General features: G+C 41.5%; 1 protein-coding gene and 1 pseudogene across 1 annotated transcript; both read right to left on the reverse strand.

Moving 5' to 3' along the window:
* Window positions 1-3,259: 3,259 nt before the first annotated feature.
* Window positions 3,260-11,426, reverse strand: LOC136482774 (uncharacterized). Its single transcript, XM_066479976.1, has 13 exons — window positions 11,316-11,426; window positions 11,114-11,218; window positions 10,709-11,014; window positions 10,479-10,601; window positions 9,302-9,403; window positions 9,006-9,110; window positions 8,844-8,921; window positions 8,441-8,740; window positions 8,196-8,318; window positions 5,584-5,706; window positions 4,256-4,357; window positions 3,958-4,062; window positions 3,260-3,874 (listed from the first exon to the last, which is right to left on the reverse strand). The coding sequence occupies exons 1-13, from the start codon at window positions 11,394-11,396 to the stop codon at window positions 3,665-3,667; spliced, it is 1,863 nt and encodes a 620-aa protein (XP_066336073.1). The 5' UTR covers window positions 11,397-11,426; the 3' UTR covers window positions 3,260-3,664.
* Window positions 11,427-14,085: 2,659 nt separating this feature from the next.
* On the reverse strand, window positions 14,086-19,290 carry LOC136480717 (disease resistance protein RGA5-like; annotated as a pseudogene).
* Between the last annotated feature and the right edge of the window lie 736 nt (window positions 19,291-20,026).

Below are 20,026 nucleotides of genomic sequence, written 5' to 3' on the forward strand. Positions count from 1 at the left end.
GTTTTTTTACTATATTTCCTTAATTATTTTTGTTTCGTTGAATTTTTTCGACTATTTCAAATTTGAACTGCATGTACATGAAATAATGGAATTTGGTCATTCAAAAAATGGTATTCATGATGTTTGGCGTATGTTGAGGCCGTATCTAGGAACTCGCATGAAATTACGAGCATCTTGTTGTCGTAACATGGCGATGTACTTGCGGTAAAAGTGTATTTAAATTATATAAAATCCAAACGAAGTCCGAAAATCACGAAACTTGTCGAGGTGTCTTGTCATCGCATGTGGAGGCCGTGGAAAAAAAATGAGAAAGTGCTGGCAGAGTTGAGCTTTTTCTTCCGTCAGCTTTGTGCCAAGGAGATATCTCGGACCGTCGCTCAGGACTTGGAAAAAGCGGCACCTGTGTTGCTCTATAAGCTGGTGAAGATCTTTCCACCCGGCTTCTTCTTGCCCATGCAGCATCTGATTGTGCACCTCCCATCCGAGGCACGTTTGGGGGGGCCGTGCAAGCCCGGTGGTGCTATCCAATCGAGAGATGTCTAAAGACTCTTCGCAAGAAATGTACAAATAAAGCCAGAATTGAGGCTTCCATTGTAGAGGCAAGTCTAAGGGAGGAGGTGGCAAACTTCACAACACTATACTACAAGCCGAAACTTCCTAGCAATCATAATCCACTCCCTCGTTACAATGTTGGTGAAAATGAATGGACCCATAGCCTGTTCTAAGGCCAACTCGGCAGCGCAAGTGGATCGACCAATAAGATATTGGGACATGAAGAGTGGCGAAGTGTCATGCCATATGTGTTGACCAACCTTCCCGAGGTGCAGCCGTTCTTCGAGTAAGTTCTCAACAAACTTGTCTCAATACGCCCTGAATATTCTTCATGCAACCCCACTGATTCTCGTTCGGACAGGGAATTTGTTCGTGAGTCCTGGCATCAATCAAGGGATCCTACCTCGCAGGAACATGACACCCTTCTTTCTCGGGGTGCGGGTGCGGGGAGGCCTGATTTCATTTCTTGGTTCAAACAAAAGGTAATGTCCAATTTAGCTCTCACGTTCCATATTCCAAGTTTCTCGTTCGTTCGATTAATATAACGACCTATCATGCTTGAGCTTGCAGGCCCAGACTGACTCGTCCATGAGTGAGGAGTTGAGACCGGTTGCAGGCGGCTATGACGTTAGGGTGCAGTCATTTACCGGTTATGACGTGAACGGATATCGCTTCCACACAACAAGATATATTACCAGTCATCTTATTTGACGCTGAGTTCTGCCTTATTTCTCACCATCTTGCCGTCTTACTCGTAGGAGGCTGCACACCCGGGCGTGGAGGTCTCGGAGTTCTCTGCGTGGGCTATGTCCCACATGGGCAGGGCGTCTTCCTCTGTCTCCTTCGACCCGTCTGCCCCGCGCGAGGTGTACTCCGACCCGACCGTGCACACTAAGGTCCAAGAGTACACCTCAAAGGTGAGGGAGGTCCATGGGGAAGATTACGATGTGCGCACTGAGCCCATTGATGCAGAGACCATCATGAGGCTAGGAGGAGGCAAGAAGCATGGGCGGCTGTGGATTGCAGACGGAGCCATCGACTCCACCACTGTTCCCTCTCTCGACGTGCTCCGAGCACGGAGCACGAGCTCCAGCCAGCCCATATGCCCACGGCCTAGTCCGTCACTGCAGCGGGTCGACGCTCTCGAGGTACGTCCTGTTTTACTCGTCGTACGTTCATCTTTGCATACCTAAGTTACATTTGCATTACTGAAACATTGAAGTTTGTATTGCAGGCCGAGCTGCAGGCCCAGAAGCTCGTGGTCGAGGCTCAGAGCGCGCAACTACAGGCCCAGAGGGAAGCGTTCGCGGCCCAGGAGAGGAGGATGCAAGAAATGGAGGCCTTCATGCGGAGTGTCCAGCAAGGGAGTGTACCTTTGCCGTTGGTAGCACCTCCACCGCCTACTGCTACAGCCACTCCTGTAAGTATGAAAATTCACTCTTACTAGATGCTTCCTTGACATACAACCATGGTTGACATACAAACTTACTAGATGCTTGACATAGAAACTTACTAGATGTTTGACATAGAAACTTACTACATGCTTGCACTAGCTATGACATACACCAATGCTTCACATAGAAACTTACTAGATGAATCTCACATATGCAACCTCTTATCCTTTTTGCAGCTTCCGTTGGCGGGTTCGAATAACCCCGCTAATGCATCACCGAATGAACCATCGTATCATAGGCCGCTTTTTTGAGGAGTTGTGCTTCGTCATGTGCTTGGACTTGAGCTTTACTTGTGGTTGTGACTTGTGTCAGTGGAATACAAAAAACAAAAAAAAATTGCAGTTTCGGTTGATTTGCCGAGTGCAATGGTCATGACACTCGGCAAAGCTGGGAAACTTTGCCGAGTGCCAGGACATTGCACTCGGCAAAGATTTTTTTTTAAAAAAAAGCAAAAAATATTTGCCGAGTGCCAAGCTGGGGAGGCACTCGGCAAAGAGTTTTTTAAAAAAAATAAAAAATGTCTTTGCCGAGTGCCTTGCCGCCGTGGCACTCGGCAAAGAGTTTTTGAAAAAAAAATAAAAAATGTCTTTGCCGAGTGCTCAAACTGTCAGCACTCGGCAAAGACGCCGTCAACGGAGCAGCGCCGTTGACGGCTGCTTTTCTTTGCCGAGCGCCGCCGTTGGCCCTCGGAAAATGCTTTGCCGAGTGCCCGACAACTGGCCCTCGGCAAAGAGCCTCTTTGCCGTTAAATTTTTTTCCGAGGGCTCTTTGCCGAGGGCGGCGCTCGGCAAAACCTTTGCCGAGTGCCCTGGGCCCTCGGCAAAGATGCTCTGTCCCGTAGTGATCGTGGCATAGTTGTACTCGGCCAGCGACTTGCTCAGCAGCTCCGGACGGAGAGGGCGGTGCACCATGTACGCCGGGGTGCTGCACGTCCATGGCAACGTAAGGGTAGTCGCCGATGATGTCGCGGATCTTGGCGAACTTGTCCTCAAGGATGGCTGCCCACACCTCGCGAATCTCATCAGGCCGCGTCGCTATGGCCTTCGACTACGCGTCAGAGTCCGAGGGTACGTGATGGGTAAAAGACAATTAGGAGTAATAAATAAGACAATTAGGCAGCTTGGCGCATATACAGTCAGTAAAAGATGCAAACAAGCGGATTGGAATCATCCAACACGTGCTTCTCGTGCAACACAATCTGCAGGAGAGAACTCCAGCAGGAACACTATGCACATCCTGGAAACAAATACCTCACAAGTGTCGAAAATAGATAACTATTAACACCATGTTCTGCATCTTAAGGTTTTGAGAGCACACACAGCAACGACTTGAAGACAAATCTTCTCGTTATTACAGGGTTTTTGAAGGCACGCAGATGCATATGTCTACGTACTTTATTACTCGACTAAAAACAGAGTTGTTACGAATTATATATATGCTGTAGCCCCACACCAAGACACAACACACCTGAGTCAACTAAAATGAAGACTCACAAGCCGAGGCGAAATTCTCCTTGAAACAGATTATTAGCATGCTGTGGATGGTCACCTCACTGGCGTTGATTATATATATAAACCGATGGATTATTGATTCGACAAGTGTATTGGCTCCTCCCCATTTGTTTCAGACACCGAGACGTACTGCAGGGACCACCTCGGTTACCTCATCCTCCTCTTTTCTGTCGGATAGGGAGATTGCCAAGGCCTCCTCCTCCTCTTCTTCTCCTCTTCTCTGCCAGATAGTGAAGCTGCTGAGACCTCCTCCCCACTTGTTTCGGACACTGAGGCTGCAAAGACCACCTCCTTGGATAGTGAGGTTGCCGAGGCCTCCTTGTCATCTGTGACCTCATCCTCATCCTCATCCTCTGCCTGGAAATAATATTTATTATTATGTTGCTGATAAGAGACGAGCAGAAACCAATGGCCTTTAATTAATATATATAAATGAGAACCTCCAGGCCGAGTGCAGTTTTCAGTTGCTCCAGCATTGCAGCCTGCCGTGGATATTCAACGGTAAGTATCTGGAGCGCCCGTTCCATATCCTCAATTTCATCTGTCTGTTGCCACAAGGGTGCAAAAGCATTTCCGTTAAATACAACTGCATGGGTGGGTTACTCAAGGCTTTGTATATATGAGAGACTAAGTTTGTGCAAACAAAAAATAATGAGTAACCAGCGTAAACTATGAATGAAGCAGCACAATGTGGGAGATGATGCGAGATAATAATCATAGCAATGGAAAACACATTACCACTCTTTTGAGGTCGCGATTAGGTATATTTTCATTCACCCGAAGTAGTTCATGTTCCACACGGTCTTTGACAGCATTCAAGTTCTCATGAAATCGTTGCTCCTGTAACGAAGGTGGCCAACAACCAAACGGGTCAGCAAAAAAAGAGCGTGAAATTCACCAGAGCTCCTTGAAGTTACCTGTAAGTGCCATATAGGTTCCCAAAGTCTCAAAATACATTTTTGGGCCTTGAAGTTAGTTCAGGTCTCATCCAGTAAACGAGTATTTACCCGACCCGGTAGCTGACGTGGCATGCTAATTCAACGTTTACATGGATCTGAGTATCCTTTTTCATACGGCCTTGGATGGAGCTAATTCTAATATGGCAATCGTAGCCCACCATGAGATTTTATTTGAGATGGTTAAGATGCTTTTAATATAAATTTTTCAGCAACATGTTAATCGCATACCAAACATGTAAATCATATTTTTCATTTTAATATAAAGTTTTTAGGAACATGTTAATTGCGTACCAAACATGTAAATCATATTTTCGTATGGTGTCCCATAAAATACTTTGCATACAAAAATTCTAGGTCTCGATGAGATCTACACAATCAAAAAAAATCTCAATACTTGGAAGATGTAGATAAAATCGAGTGCAACAACTTTCATATAAATTATCTGACTGCATACAAAAAAGATATGATTTTTTAAGGCGACAAGCTAGGGTACACACGATTAATATGTTGCTGAAACTTTATACTAAATGTTTAACCATCTTAATGACCTCAATTGACTAAATTCAAATTATAAATATGTAGACCTCGTCTAGAGCTGTAACTTTCATATACAAAGTGTCTTTATTTGACACCATACAAGAAAGTTATGATTTTTCTTTGGCGACAAGTTTTGTACGTGATTAATATGCTGCTAAAACTTTACAATATTTTTTGAGCATCTTAATGATCTTAAATTAAAAAACTCAAAACTAGACAGTTATCAATCTCATCAAGGGCTACAGTTTTCATAAAATAATCATCTTCATCCGAGGTCGTATTAAAAAATACGTTTTTTTCGAAAACCGTAGAGATCCATGTAAGTGCTGAGTCAGTATGACACATCAGCTAGCGGGTCAGGTAACCACCCGTGTGGATTTGGATGAGACCCGAACTTACTTTAGGGACCTAAAGATACATTTTATGATTTTGGGGACCTATATGACACGTGCAGACAACTTTAAGGAGCAGCCAAGTCAGAAAGGTGTGTAGATACTAGATGGTATGATTATTTCCATTCATAATGCATGGACTCAGAATCAATGACCCAATGGATCAAGTGGAGAGTACCTTATGTTTTGCAGCATCGCTGAGTGTCGTATTGGTTTTCTGCTCAACAATCTCGACTACCTTATTGTTCAGTGTGTTATAAAGGTGTTTCTGATGATTGACTCTGTCGACGAGTCCTGTCCTCTGTTTTTAATAATTTCAGCCGGTTCAAGGCATAGATTTAGGGTTGAGACAAAGGCTACAGAATCTGATGATTGATAAAGTACTATATTGCAGAGCGGTGCGCGTACCCTCAAAATTTGTCGTCGCAACGACATCTGCGAATCTGAATCAGAGTTTACCATTCTATCTTCAGCGTATCTTATGATCTCAAGCGTCGGAGGGTTGTTGGGGTGGTGGATGTCGACCGCCTGCCTCAGCTCGGCCTCCACTTTCCTCCACCTCCGTTGGGAAGCAAAACTGACAGATGACGTGAGCCTTGATTCCCTGCAGTGATGAGATCTTTCCTAATAATCCTAGGTCAAGACCCAGCTTGTCGACCATAATGTCAAACACACGGATGTTCAGGTTCAAGACATGAGGCATTGGCATAGCTCCCTGTGCAAACAGTTTTATAAAGTTAGAGGCTAAAACTGGGCAACCATGGATTATTCGCAATGTATGTACATAGTATCAGTGAGTACAGAGTACGACGTACCTGCAGGCTGAACCTATATCTCAGTTCGTCCAAGCATTGCAGCGAGTCGTGGATATTCGACGGTGAGTATCTCCAATGCCTGTTCCATTGCCTTGATATCCTCCACCTATTGTGAGAACAGAATGCATTTCCAATTAATACAAACTGGGTGCGTAGGCTACTCAAGGCTTTGTATATATGAGAAACTAAGTTTGTGCAAACGAAAAATAATGAGTAACCAGCGTCCAGCGCAAAGTACGAATGAAGCAGCACAATGTGCGAGATGATGCGAGATAATAATCATAGCAATGGAAAACACATTACCACTCGTTTGAGGTCAGGATTAGGTATATTTTCATACACCTGAAGTAGTTCATGTTCCACACGGTCTTTGATGGCATTGAAGTGCTCAAGAAATCGTTGCTCCTGTAAGCAAAGGTGGCCAACAACCACAAGGATCAAGAAAAAGAAAGTGAAATTCACCGGACCTGGTAGCAGATGCGGCATGTTGACTCACCGTTTCCATGGATCTGACTGACAGATGGGACCCACGTGTAGCAGCAACACTTAATTTTTCATACGACCTTGGATGAAGATGATTCTAATATGACAATTGTAGCCCTCCATGAGATCTAAAACTTTTAGTTTTGAGTTTTTTGATTTGAGAACATTAAGATGCTTAAAATGGTAATATAAAGTTTCAGCAACATATTAATCGCATACCAAACTTGTAAATCATATTTTCTTGTATATTGTTTGATTAATATACTTTGTATATGAAAATTCTAGGTCTCGGTGAGATCTCAAATTCGTAATTTTGAATATTGTCATTTGAGATGGTTAAGATGATCAAAAAATAAAATAAAATTTAACAGCTTATTAATCTCTTTCTTGCATGGTGTTAGATAAAGATATTTTATATATGAGCTCTCGATGATATCTACAAATTCATAGTTTTGAATTTTGTCATTTGAGATCGTTAAAATGGTCAGAAAAATAATATAAATTACATACTTGGGCTTGTCGTCTTAAAAAATCATATCTTTCTTGTATGCGGTCGGATAAAGATACTTTTCATATTGAAGTTGTAGCTCTTGAAAAGATCTGCAACTTTATAATTTTAAGTTTTTTTAATTTGAAGTTGTTTGGATTTTTATTTGAAGTTGTGTTTATCATTTTTTTAAAGAAGCCTAAACAACTTCAAATAAAACATCTCAATACATGAAAGCTGTAGATCCCATCGAGCGCTGCAGCTTTCATATAAAAAGTATCTTTATCTGACCGCATACAAAAAACATATAATTTTTCTAAAGCGGCAAGCTCTAGCACGCGATTAATATGATGTTGAAACTTTATATTAATTATTTGACCATCTTAATGACCTCAAATGACAAAATTCAAACTATGAATATGTACTTCTCATCTAGAGCTATAATTTTCATATACAAAGTATCTTTATCCGACACCATACAAGAAATATATGATTTTTCTACGACGACAAGTTTGGTACACGATCAATATGCTGCAGAAACTTTACAATATTTTTGAGCATCTTACTTGTCTCATTTCAAAACCTGAAAACTAGAAAGTTATAGACCTAATGAAGGCTATAATTCTCCAAGGTATGGATATTATAAAAATTAAACTTAATTATATGTGCGAGCAAATATATTTGTGTTTAGCAATGCGAGAAAAAACCTATCAGGACCTTATTTTAACGATATAGGCTTAATTATACATTGCCGTATTATTGTCAACTTTTGCTTATATTTTGGATGTCATCACAAAAAAAAATTACAGCTCTCAAATTTTATAAAAAGGGGAAAACATATAAATAGTTATTTATCACTTTTTCTCTCTTTGCAACACACGGGCATGTTTGCTAGTTAATAAAAGGCACCAACATGGACGTGCCTAGCTTGGATTGAGATTTTGCTGTGAGATCGATTAAACAATTCATGGAATGAATTAGTTATTCATGCGTGACGAGAAGTACCTTATTCTTTGTATCATCATTGAGATTCAAGTTCGTTATCAGCTCGTGCATCTCGACTGCCTCGCTATAAATTGCGTTATGAAGGTCTTGCTGATGTCCAATTCTTACGCAGAGTCTTGCGGCCTGTTGTTAATTTTATTACCCGGCATAGGCAGAGATTGACCGTTAAGAGCTACGCGACAACTATGTATTTATAATAAATTAAAAAGTAGAGAGCAGATCGATCTTGTTACAGCTATACGTACCCTCCGCTTTTGTCGTTCCAACATCTGCGAATCAGAGTTCACCATTTTATCTTCACGGAATCTTATGATCTCAATGGTTGGAGCGTTGTTGGGTTGCTGGATATGGATGGCGTGCCTCAACTCAGCCTCCACCGACTCCAGTTCAGTTGGGAAGCAAAGGGCACAGTCGATGTAAGCTTTGATTCCCTGTCCCTGGAGAGACCGGTGGTTTCCTAATCCAAAGTGGAGACCGATGTTGTTGTCCATTACATCATCCACATCGATGTACAAGGCCATGACTCGAGGCCTTGGCACAGCTCCCTGTACAAATTTTGTCAAATCGATGATGTACAAGCTATCTTATTTAGCGGTAACTGGGCAATGAAAGTTCTCCAATGCATTCAGTATCCTCATTCCCTGTTACCTCATCCTCCAGTTTTCTGTCGGATAGTGAGGTTGCCGTGGCCTCCTTGTCGTCTGTGACCTCATCCTCATCCTCTGCCTGGAAACAATATTTATTATTATATGGTCCTAAGAAGAGACGAGCAGAAACCAATGCATTTAATTAGTATATATAAATGAGAACCTCCAGGCCGAGTGCAGTTATCAGTTCCTCCAGCATTGCAGCCAGCCGTGGATATTCAACCGTAAGTATCTGGAGCGCCCGTTCCGTATCCTCAATTTCTTCCGTCTGTTGCCAGAAGCATGCAAAGCATTTCCGTTAAATACAACTGGATGGGTGGGCTACTCAAGGCATTGTATTATGAGAGACTAAGTTTGTGCAAACGAAAAATAATGAGTAACCAGCGTAAAGTATGAATGAAGCAGCACAATGTGGGAGATGATGTGAGATAATAATCATATCAATGGGAAACACATTACCAATCTTTTGAGGTCAGGATTAGGTATATTTTCATACACCCGAAGTAGTTCATATGCCACACGGTCTTTGATGGCATTGAAGTGCTCACGAAATCGTTGCTCCTGCAAGCAAGGTAGCCAACAACCATAAGGGTCAACAAAAAAAGAGTGAAATTCACCAAAGCTCCTTGAAGTTACCTGTAAGTGCCATATAGGTTCCCAAAGTCTCAAAATACATTTTTGGGCCCTGAAGTTAGTTCAGGTCTTATCCAGTAAACGAGTATTTACACGACCCGATAGCTGATGTGGCATGCTGATTCAACGTTTACATGGATCTGAGTATCCTTTTTCATACGACCTTGGATGGAGCTAATTCTAATATGGCAATTGTAGCCCTCCATGAGATCTGTAACTTTCTAGTTTTGGGTTTTTATTTGAGATGGTTAAGATGCTTTTAATGTAAACTTTCCAGCAACATGTTAATCGTGTACCAAACATGTAAATCATATTTTTCTTATGGTGTCCAATAAAAATACTTTGCATACAAAAATTCTAGGTCTCGATGAGATCTACAAATTTATAAAAAATCTCAATACTTGAAAGATGTAGGTGTAATCGAGTGCAACAACTTTCATATAAATTATCTGACTGCATTCAAACTATAAATATGCAGACCTCGTCTAGAGCTGTAACTTTCATATACAATGTGTTTTTATTTGACACCATACAAGAAAGTTATGATTTTTCTTTGGCGACAAGTTTTGTACGCGATTAATATGCTGCTAAAACTTTACAATATTTTTTGAGCATGCTAATGATCTCAAATTAAAAAACTCAAAACTAGACAGTTATCAATATCATCAAGGGCTACAGTTTTCAGAAAATAATCATCTTCATCCGAGTTCGTATAAAAAATACGTGTTTTCGAAAATCGTAGAGATCCATGTAAGCGCTGAGTGTCCGTATGGCACATCAGCTAGTGGGTCGGGTAAGCACCCGTGTGGACTGGGATGAGACCCGAACTTACTTTAGGGACCTAAAGATACATTTTATGATTTTGGGGACCTATATGACACGTCCAGACAAATTTAAGGAGCAGCCAAGTCAGAAAGGTGTATAGATACTAGATGGTATGATTATTTCTATTCATAATGCATGGACTCAGAACCAATGACCCTATGGATCAAGTGGAGAGTACCTTATGTTTTGCAGCATCCCGGAGAGTCGTATTAGTTTTCTGCTCAACAATCTCGACTACCTTATTGTTCAGTGTGTTTTGAAGGTGTATCTGATGATTAACTTGGTCGACGAGTCGTGTCCTCTGTCGTTAATAATTTCAGCCGGTACAAGGCTTAAATTTAGGATCGAGACCAAGGCTACAAAATCTGATGATTGACTAAGTACAGTAGTGCATAGCGGGGCATATACCTTGCATTTTTGTCGTTCGAACAACATCTGCGAATCTGAATCAGACTTTACCATTCTATCTTCAGCGTATCTTATGATCTCAAGCGTTGGAGGGTTGTTAGGGTGGTGGATCTCGACCGCCTGCCTCAGCTCGGCCTCCACTTCCTCCACTTCCGTTGGGAAGCAAAAGTCACAGATGACGTGAGCCTTGATTCCCTGCAGTGATGAGATCTTTCCTAATAATCCTAGGTCAAGACCCAGCTTGTCGACCATAATGTCAAACACACGGATGTTCAGGTTCAAGACATGAGGCATTGGCATAGCTCCCTGTGCAAACAGTTTTATAAAGTTAGAGGCTAAAACTGGGCAACCATGGATTATTCGCAATGTATGTATGTAGTATCATGAGTACAGAGTATGACGTACCTGCAGGCTGAACGTATATCTCAGTTCGTCCAGCATTGCAGCGAGTCGTGGATATTCGACGGTGAGTATCTCCAATGCCTGTTCCATAGCCTTGATATCCTCCACCTATTGTGAGAACAGAATGCATTTCCAATTAATACAAACTGGGTGCGTACAAAACATAAGGCTGCAATATGTGGATTGAAGTGAAGACGTGCATTACAGGAGCGTGATGTGCGAGGTCACGATCATGTATAGGTGTATCTTCTTGCACAGGGAAGTAGCTTGTGCTGCACGCGGTCATATGTCTCTTAGAATAGCTGACGAAATCCTTGCACCTGTTGCAAGCACCAACACACAATGATTTTAGGAGAGAGCCTTTTATTTTCAGACATTGCACTTTTGTCAGTCCATTTCTGTCAAAGGTTTTTTTATGTCAGCTGTTTTTAGGAGACGCTAAAAATATAACCCCTATTTCAGAATATTGAGTTTAAAAGGTGGACCAATGGACCCTCTGTGTAAATGGTAAGGGAGGCGGTCCACTTTAGAGGCTAGCCTTCGAGAATCAATTTTTGGAGATGGGCTTCTTTTACTTGGCAACCTGCTATGAAAAAATGGTGCGATAAGTAATCCTTAGAAGACTGCCCCCCAGCCTCAACCCCATCCCCACCCTGCCTCTGTCTCTCTCCCTCAATACGACACTCATCCCTTTTTGTTCCCACCATAACCTAGCACCCCAACCCCATTGGCAGCCGCACCACCAACCCAACCCTCTAGCCACCCCCACGCATCCCACCCCACCGCCCACCACCTCACCGCTACCGCCGCCCTAGATTTTTTGAACGATGAGCCAATGCCAAAACTTTTAGCTTCTACCGGCTCCTCCTCTCAAATATACTCTCCCAAACAGTTTTGCCAAATGTTTTTCATAACAACTAGAGCCTAAGTCATTATAGAAGGAACATGTCCCTGCTAAATTGCCCTTTAGGGTGTCCTTAATTAGAATATACAATCACATATATTATGACATACTCCCTTTGTCTCATAGGAAGTCAAACATTTTTAACTTGGACCTAATATGTATAATTAACTATTAATGTTTATGGAATATAAGAAATATCATTAGATTAATTCTTGAATATATCTTTCGAATAAGCTTATTTTAGATACAAATGTTGCTAATATTTTCTATAGATCTAGCCAAACTTAAGAATCTTTAACTTACACAGAACCCATAACACTCTTTTTGGGTCGGAGGGAGTAAGATTATATATATGGGTGACACAGTGGACATCCTTGTCTCTACCACACTCATTTATTAGTGTAGTGGTCCTCGTGTAAACAAAATTCTCATAGGAAACGCAAAACATTATTTATTACGGATGAAAATTATCTACCTCGGGCGAACACCAGTAAAAAGTTCCATTTTGTTGTTGTTACTAACAGTGGCACATCACTTTTACTGTTTTCAGTAGATGAATGAAAACACCACCTACAAGACATTGAGTATTTTTGTCGTTTCATAGGATGGACATAGCATTAAATTGTGATGCACGCTACTAGACATTAGGATGCCAATGCAACATTCTCAACGCCCAATCTTGATGAAACTAGCATCGTCCATCATTCTCTCTCCATAACTCTAATGCCGTGATGCCATTTTTGTCCATATGGCGCTTTATTTACATAGATTGAAACCCCATTAGGACTAGTCTAAAACGCCATGAGAAAAGAATGGACGAAGTAGTACTTCAAGGGCCGGGCGTGCAGGGACGGGCTGAATGGTATATATAGAGAATTAAAGCAAACTAGCAAGAATAAAAGGCACCAACATGGACGTGCCAAGCTTGAATTGATATTTGGCTGTGAGAACTATTAAACATTTAATAGGACGAATTAGTTATTTTTCTTTGAATCATCACTGAGATTCAAGTTAGTTATCTGCTCGCCCATCTCGACTGCCTCATGATGGATTGAGTTATGAAGTACTATCTGATGATATTTCTTTCATCGAGTCTCTGTGCCTGCTGTTAATTTTAGCCGGTAGGCAGAGATTGACAATTAAGAGCTACGCGACAACTATGTATTTATAATAAATTCGACACTAGACAGCAGATATAACATTATAATAAATAATGTTATAAGTTGCAATAATGTCATTTTGATATCTACAGCTGGAATGAGATCGAACGTAGCAATAATTAATTATTAACTATGTGGACAAGAAAGGTAACTACGGCTGATGAAGAAAAGATATTCAAATCGGAAAGGTCGTACAACTGATACATGATGATGATCTCATGAGTGTACCTTATTTTTTGCATCACTGGGATTCAAGTCAATTTTGATGTCGCCCATCTCGAGCACCTCCTGGTGCATTGCATTATAAACAATCTTCAGATGATCAATTTGTGACCGTAGTCTGTAAGCCTGTTGATCATTTCGGACTGCATAAGTAGGTGTATACAGTAATGATAAAAACCAAATAATGTTATAAGTAGACTGTGCAACTGGTACGGACCCTCTTTTTTTGTCGTTCCACCACTGAATCTGAGGAGGTCACCATTTCGTGTTCACAGACTCTTGTGATTTGAAGGGTTGGACGGTTGGGGTGGATGCTGACTGTGTGCCTCAACTCAGCCTCCACTTGCTCCACCTCCCTAGGGAGGCAACAGGCACAGTCCAATACAGCTTCCACTGCCTGGAGCGCAGAGATATTTCCCAATCCAAATTTGAGACCGAGGTCATAGCTAGTGTTAAATATTGTACACACAGGGGCCTTGTTTAGATTGCCTCTAAATTCCAAGTTTTTTCACTCTCTCTCCATCACATCAATTTTTGGACGCATGCATGGAGCATTAAATGTAGGTAAAAAAATTAACTAATTGCACAGTTTGGTTGTAAATCACGAGACGAATCTTTTGAGCCTAGTTAGTCCATGATCGGATAAAGTTTGTCAAATACAAACGAAACGTGCTACAATATCCAGATTGTAAAAATTTGCAATCTAAACAAGGCCAGGGATGAGCAACCATATGTCTTCAAGCCTTGGCACAGCTCCCCGTACAAATTCTAGTAGGCATAGTCTGGCCACTCTGAAGGACCTCAAATTCTGGAATCTTCCACCACCAACTATACTAATTTTTTCCGACAAACCAGAGACGTGTAGACTGAGATGAGAGAGGTTCTCAAACTTGCCAAGGATTTCCACATGCTGCTGATACAGTGTAGTCAAACTCAGACTCAACCTGCAGAGCTTGGGAAGAGCTTGAGGGTTAATCCACTTGGGCAGCTTTGAGAATACCAATGAACTCAGACTCAGTACATGGAGATTATTGCAATGTAGGACATAACTCGGTTGCATGATAGCGTCCTTGCAGGCAAAAGGTTTGGACGTCTGGACTAATATAGCTTCAATCTTTTCCAGATTACTCAGGGCCTCTAGAAATCCCCGCACCTCTCCTTCGTCCTGCAGAGTTATTCCTATGCGGAGCGTCCTGAGGTTTCTTAGCTTCCCCAAATCCTTGATTAAGCACCTGTCTCCATCAGCACCCTGCATCGACAGCTCTGCTAAGGACGTCAGCTCGCCGATCCAATCCGGCACTCTCGTCTTGTCATCAGCAAGTAGGCACATTAATTTTGTAAGCTGCTTCATACTCGTCGGTAGTTCTTCTATCCCAGTTCCAGTAAACGCCAGTGTCTGCAGAAACTTAAGATGCCCTATTTCTTTAGAGAGCTCACGGATAGGTGTATCCGCTAGCGCAAGGTACCTCAGATAAAGTAACTTCCCCAGATACTCTGTATCAAGATGACCTTCCAGAGGACGACAACCCACTAGAGACAACACACGCAGCATTTTAAATCTCGAAACAGGGGGGATGTTGTCTGTAACGCACGATATGGCATTAAATGATCTCAGTTTTGGCACGTCTCTATCATTAACTTCAATATGTTCTGCCCGGTGCAAGGCTAGTCGACGGACATGACTTCCTTGTGACCATTGCTTACTATCCTGCACAGCAAAAAAGTTTTCATCCCGGGACAGATTACGAATCATATGAAGTACCATGTCATGGACACGACAACCATTTAAAAAACCATAGTGCTCCACTGGTTGGATCATGCTTCTGTTTATGAGCTCAAGGAAGTAGCTTTCTCCTACCTTAAAAGGCTCTTTTCCTTCTTCTGTCTGGACTAGACCTTCAGCTATCCACCTGTAAATTAATTCACCATTGTTGATCCTAGAACCTTCTGGATACACAGTTAGATACAACATGCATGTCCTTAGATGACAGGGTAGATCGTAGTAGCTGAAAGATAATATCTTCTTCATATTGTTAACATTGTCGGTCATCTCCATTGCCAAAACCAACTGAGTCATACACATTGGACCACTCCTCTATTTGTTTCCCAGCCAACAAACTGCCTATTGTAATAATAGCTAGTGGTACACCATCACATCTATGCAGTATTTTTTGAGATACCACAGCCAATTCATCATTGTTCCCTGGCCATTTTTCTTCTGCGCCAAATGTTCTTGTATATAATAGTTTTCTTGACAGGCTTTCTGGAAGCTTTTCCATTCTATAAACTTTGCCAATTTCTTCAGAGACTTTAGAATTGCGAGTGGTTGCAATTATTCTACTTCTAGGATTACTGTCCACGAAAGCATTTTTAATGACTTCCCATGTTTCTTCATCCCATATATCATCAATAACGATGCAGTACCTGTACATGAAAGGGCAAGAGCCATGAATCAATAAAAGCAAAATAAATGAATGGTGTCCATCATATTTATCCCAATTGCTGAGCACACTATTACATCGTACCATGTATAATAGTTACCAATATATGACAATTTGAATAAGGCACCTGCCGTGTTGCTGCATGTAATACTAAAAAAATATACAAGTATGTAAAAAACCATTGCTTGATTGGCAAAGCATTATGTTTTAAATGAATGCTTTGATCCTGAGATGCTACCAAAATCAAGAATAACATGTCTTAAAAAAGAAGTCACGACTTTTTCTAGGATGGCCTAGATATTAACACATTAAACGGAAAAAAAGAAAAATTTACTCTGTTTGATTTTCAGAACATGTTACGGCAATTTGCATTGGTTCATAGGTGTCATACCAAATCTCTATACCTAAAAAGACCATAACATCATCCTCTACCATGCTCATGCGTCCAATATGGAGTCCCGATCCACGTCATTGTCTCCCCAGAGCTCATGCATCCCTGTCCGTGTGCTTATATCATCCGGTGGTGCAGTTCAACCCCTACTCGGACAAACCAGCATCAATCCGTCTACGTTATACCTCCTCTGCATAGAAGGCCAACGCCACAAGATGGAACTCCAACTCTATGAATGAATTCCTGGAGAAGAACTAAAAGCAGACCTCTGGCAAAAAGACCATGAACCTTTCCATCCGTGCACTTGTAGAGGTATAATAAATTCACTTTTTATTTTCTTCCAGTTTAATTTAGCTACAAACCTAATGAAGTCTTGGTAATCATGGTATTATTATTTTTTGTTGCAACACATGGGCATGATTCTAGTATAACTTATAAAACAAGGTATGATCTATACCATTGATTGTTATAGTCATCCAAGAGTCTTGGTTAATCCCAAATACAACTTTTATAATCTCAACAAAAAAATATCTCTATCGTTGATAGCCGAGATCAAATGATGAATCCAAATATTTAATATCGAACACAACTAATATGATTGACCAAATTAAGGGATACATAAATCGAACATTTCATATCAAATATTACCATGGAGTACTTATCTATCCAGGAGTCCATATACAATAATACTCAACCTATTCTTAAGATGCGATCTAATACTACTTGGATGTGTCAACCATAGAGTCCAGCTCTGCTATTACATTTCTTTTTTTATCTAATTGATGTATACATGATTTATTAGATGCGGTAAATCTTTTTATTTTTTGCAACATTAGATATGACATAATTGAATGTTCAACTTTATATTATCTATTGATGCCTACGTTTATAGCATAACGTGATATATTGATGCAAACGTGAAACTTTGTGTATGTACCAACTTTGCCTACATGTCCAATGTACATTTTTTTGAGAAATATGTCCAACGTACATGAAACATGTTATAAAACACATACGTGAAAAGTCATGGCCACATTGGGCTTGGTGGTCTGTTCGGTCGCTCCCTGCCGACCTCGCGCTCTCTTTCATCTGCATCCTATCGCTCGCCATACAATTGGTCGCACCCTATTGCTTCTGTATCCAGGATTTGACAATAGTTTTTTTTTTCATTTACCAGGTTAATTAATTAATTAGTTAATTTAAAAACCTAAAAATCAAGGGCTCATATTTGTTTGGGGTATTACCTCTTAGTAAGCAAAGGGAGTACCATGCAATATTGTTAAAACTTATCGTGGTTGCAAGCGGAGGATGGTTGAGAACCTTAGTCACACTGTGCTAGATGAAGAGGAGGATGACAAACTTATGTTGGAATCCCCTCCACTCCATTATGTCATGTGTGGAAAAACAAGGAAATTTTGAAGGAATAGCCTCATGTGCCTTCTTCAGTCTTGTAATTATAGACAAATAGTTGTAGAGGGGGCGGGTATGTACCTCACAGATCACTCTACTGTGCATAATGCAGTTGGTTATTGGATAAATTTTTACTCTTGAGCAGAACAGAAATTATTCATCAAACAGTGTTTGATTGACAAACGGAGGGAGTGGTCCAATATCAAATTTGTTAGCTCGACGGTAAATTCATTGCTCTGGAGTTACATTGAAACATCACAAGTTTCTTGTAAAAACTGACCTTGGTTACTACAACAAATTTGATTTTCAGAGGTGGGCCACCTGATGCGACTACTACTTAAGATAGAGTTTGAAAGGCAATTGGCTTAGGTGGCCTTCTTTAGAAAATCCATTTTTAAGAAACTATTAAGTAGAACAAAAATAGAGCAGGTTATTAAACTCACGATATATACAGTAGAGACAGACCTATGAAAATTCAGTTTCTACCCCTTATGAAAATTGATACATACAGTATAGCCGGAGGCCCTTAGTGGACCACCATAAAAATAAAATGGGCCTACACAAACCGTTTTTATAACAGTTAATAATTATCCAAAAGATCGTCTATCCCCTATATCATCGAAAGGCATTGAAGTAGCTAGGCACATGATAGATGCGAAAGCTGATAATCAGTAAAATAACCTGCAACATGTATAGAGACCCGAATGATGCATGTCTCTTTAAGTAGTCTTAAAGTATCAGACTAAAAGCACTGATCAATTATAGTGTATAAATTTTTTTCAATAGCATTGGGTAGGTAATGTGTACCTTTTTCCTTTGATGAATTTACGAAGTTTAATGATGAGCTGCCGTTCATCCAGTGGCATCAGATCAGGAACGGTGTTCCTTCCATTATACTGATCAAAGAAGGGTTTCTCGTCCTCACCATTAATGAGATCAATTAGAATGTCCCTCAGGACTTTCTTTGGATCAGGATTACGGCCCACTGGAACAAAAGCACCACAATCAAATTGATGATAAACCTTGTCATATACTGCCTTGGCAAGAGTGGTCTTGCCCAATCCTCCAAACCCAACAATAGAGATAATTTTCATCTCATTGCTGGACCTGTCACCCTCACGTATGGACAGCATCTCAATGAGTTTATCCCTTGGCTCATCGATGCCAACGAGCTGAGATGCTTTTGTGAAATAAGCTGAAAGGCGAGGATCAACAGTTGTTGCAGGTGCAGGATTGGCCACAATATCATCAATTTTGTACCTGGCACGCCCGTCGGCGACCTCCTGAAGCTGCTTCTCGATGCCATCAATGGCACCAGTGAAGTCGCGACGAGCCTTGAACTTGCCAACCAGGTCACTCATCATCTTCATTGCACGTTCGAGCCAGCTATGGTTTACAGGCTCGCCACCCTCGACACGCAGGAGGAAGGTGTCGAGGACATCCTCCATGTCATAAGATGCATCCCTAACTTGGTGAGCCCATACCTTGACCTGCTCATCGAGCTGATCCCACGGCACTGCCGTCACCTTGTGGAGGGCGGCCTCGATGCTCTCCAGCTCCCGAGTGACGAACTCCACCTTCCTCTTCACGTTCGTCTGCAGCTCGTATTCAGATTGGAGCAGCTGGAGCAACTTGGGGGCGAGCTTGCACATCGCCCCAAGACCACAGCCATGGTGGGAATCTCTCAAGTTGAATCACTCAAGGGTTCTGCTTGCTTGCTTTGCTCTCAAGGTTTGTTGCTGTGGATTAATGCTCTTCTGTATGTTAAAAAGCACCAGGGCTTTCTGGTCTCTCACTCTCTCCTATTCACTGACGGTCCGTATTGTTTTCTCCTTGGCACTGCAAGGATCTGATCTGATCTGTAGTCATGTGCGCGCATGTAGCTTTACAGCTTTTTTTCGATAAAGGAAGCTTAGCACTGCATGCTTTTTTTTTTCAGTTAAGTGTGGATCTTTGTCGGCCACAGTAGCCATGAGTCCATTACCATGTGCTTTGGGCTCGCTTCACAAGGTACTCGCATCCTTTCCGGTGTACTTTATTAGAAGGGTTTTGAGGTATAAAATGCGATAGTGGACACGCTTACAACCGCTGGTATGTAGGAGACACTAGAGAATAGACTTTAGAACGATATCCTAATTTGGCATTAGCCTCGGCATTTTTTTGCCCCCGGGACTAAAAGACCCTTTAGTCCCGGTTGGTAATACCAACCGGGACTAAAGATCCCTGCCCAATGGTCGTCCGCGGGGCAGGGGCCTTTAGTCCCGGCTGGTATTACCAACCGGGACTAAAGGTACTGGTAATACCAGCCGGGACTAAAGCTTTTAGTCCCGGTTTGGGTGATGCCCCGGGAATAAAGATTAATCTTTAGTCCCGGTTTGGACCCCTAAC

This window comes from Miscanthus floridulus, chromosome 9 (genome assembly GCF_019320115.1).
Source record: "Miscanthus floridulus cultivar M001 chromosome 9, ASM1932011v1, whole genome shotgun sequence".
NCBI classification, from domain to species: domain Eukaryota; kingdom Viridiplantae; phylum Streptophyta; class Magnoliopsida; order Poales; family Poaceae; genus Miscanthus; species Miscanthus floridulus.

Excerpts from the sequence above, each read along its gene's own strand:
- LOC136482774 (XM_066479976.1), bottom strand. The coding sequence starts at position 11,396 with ATGACCGCGTGCAGCACAAGCTACTTCCCTGTGCAAGAAGATACACCT. Across the intron at positions 11,015-11,113 it reads GATATACGTTCAGCCTGCAG|GGAGCTATGCCAATGCCTCA; the intron begins GTACGTCATACT and ends CTGTTTGCACAG. Across the intron at positions 5,707-8,195 it reads ATGATGATACAAAGAATAAG|AGGACAGGACTCGTCGACAG; the intron begins GTACTTCTCGTC and ends TATTAAAAACAG.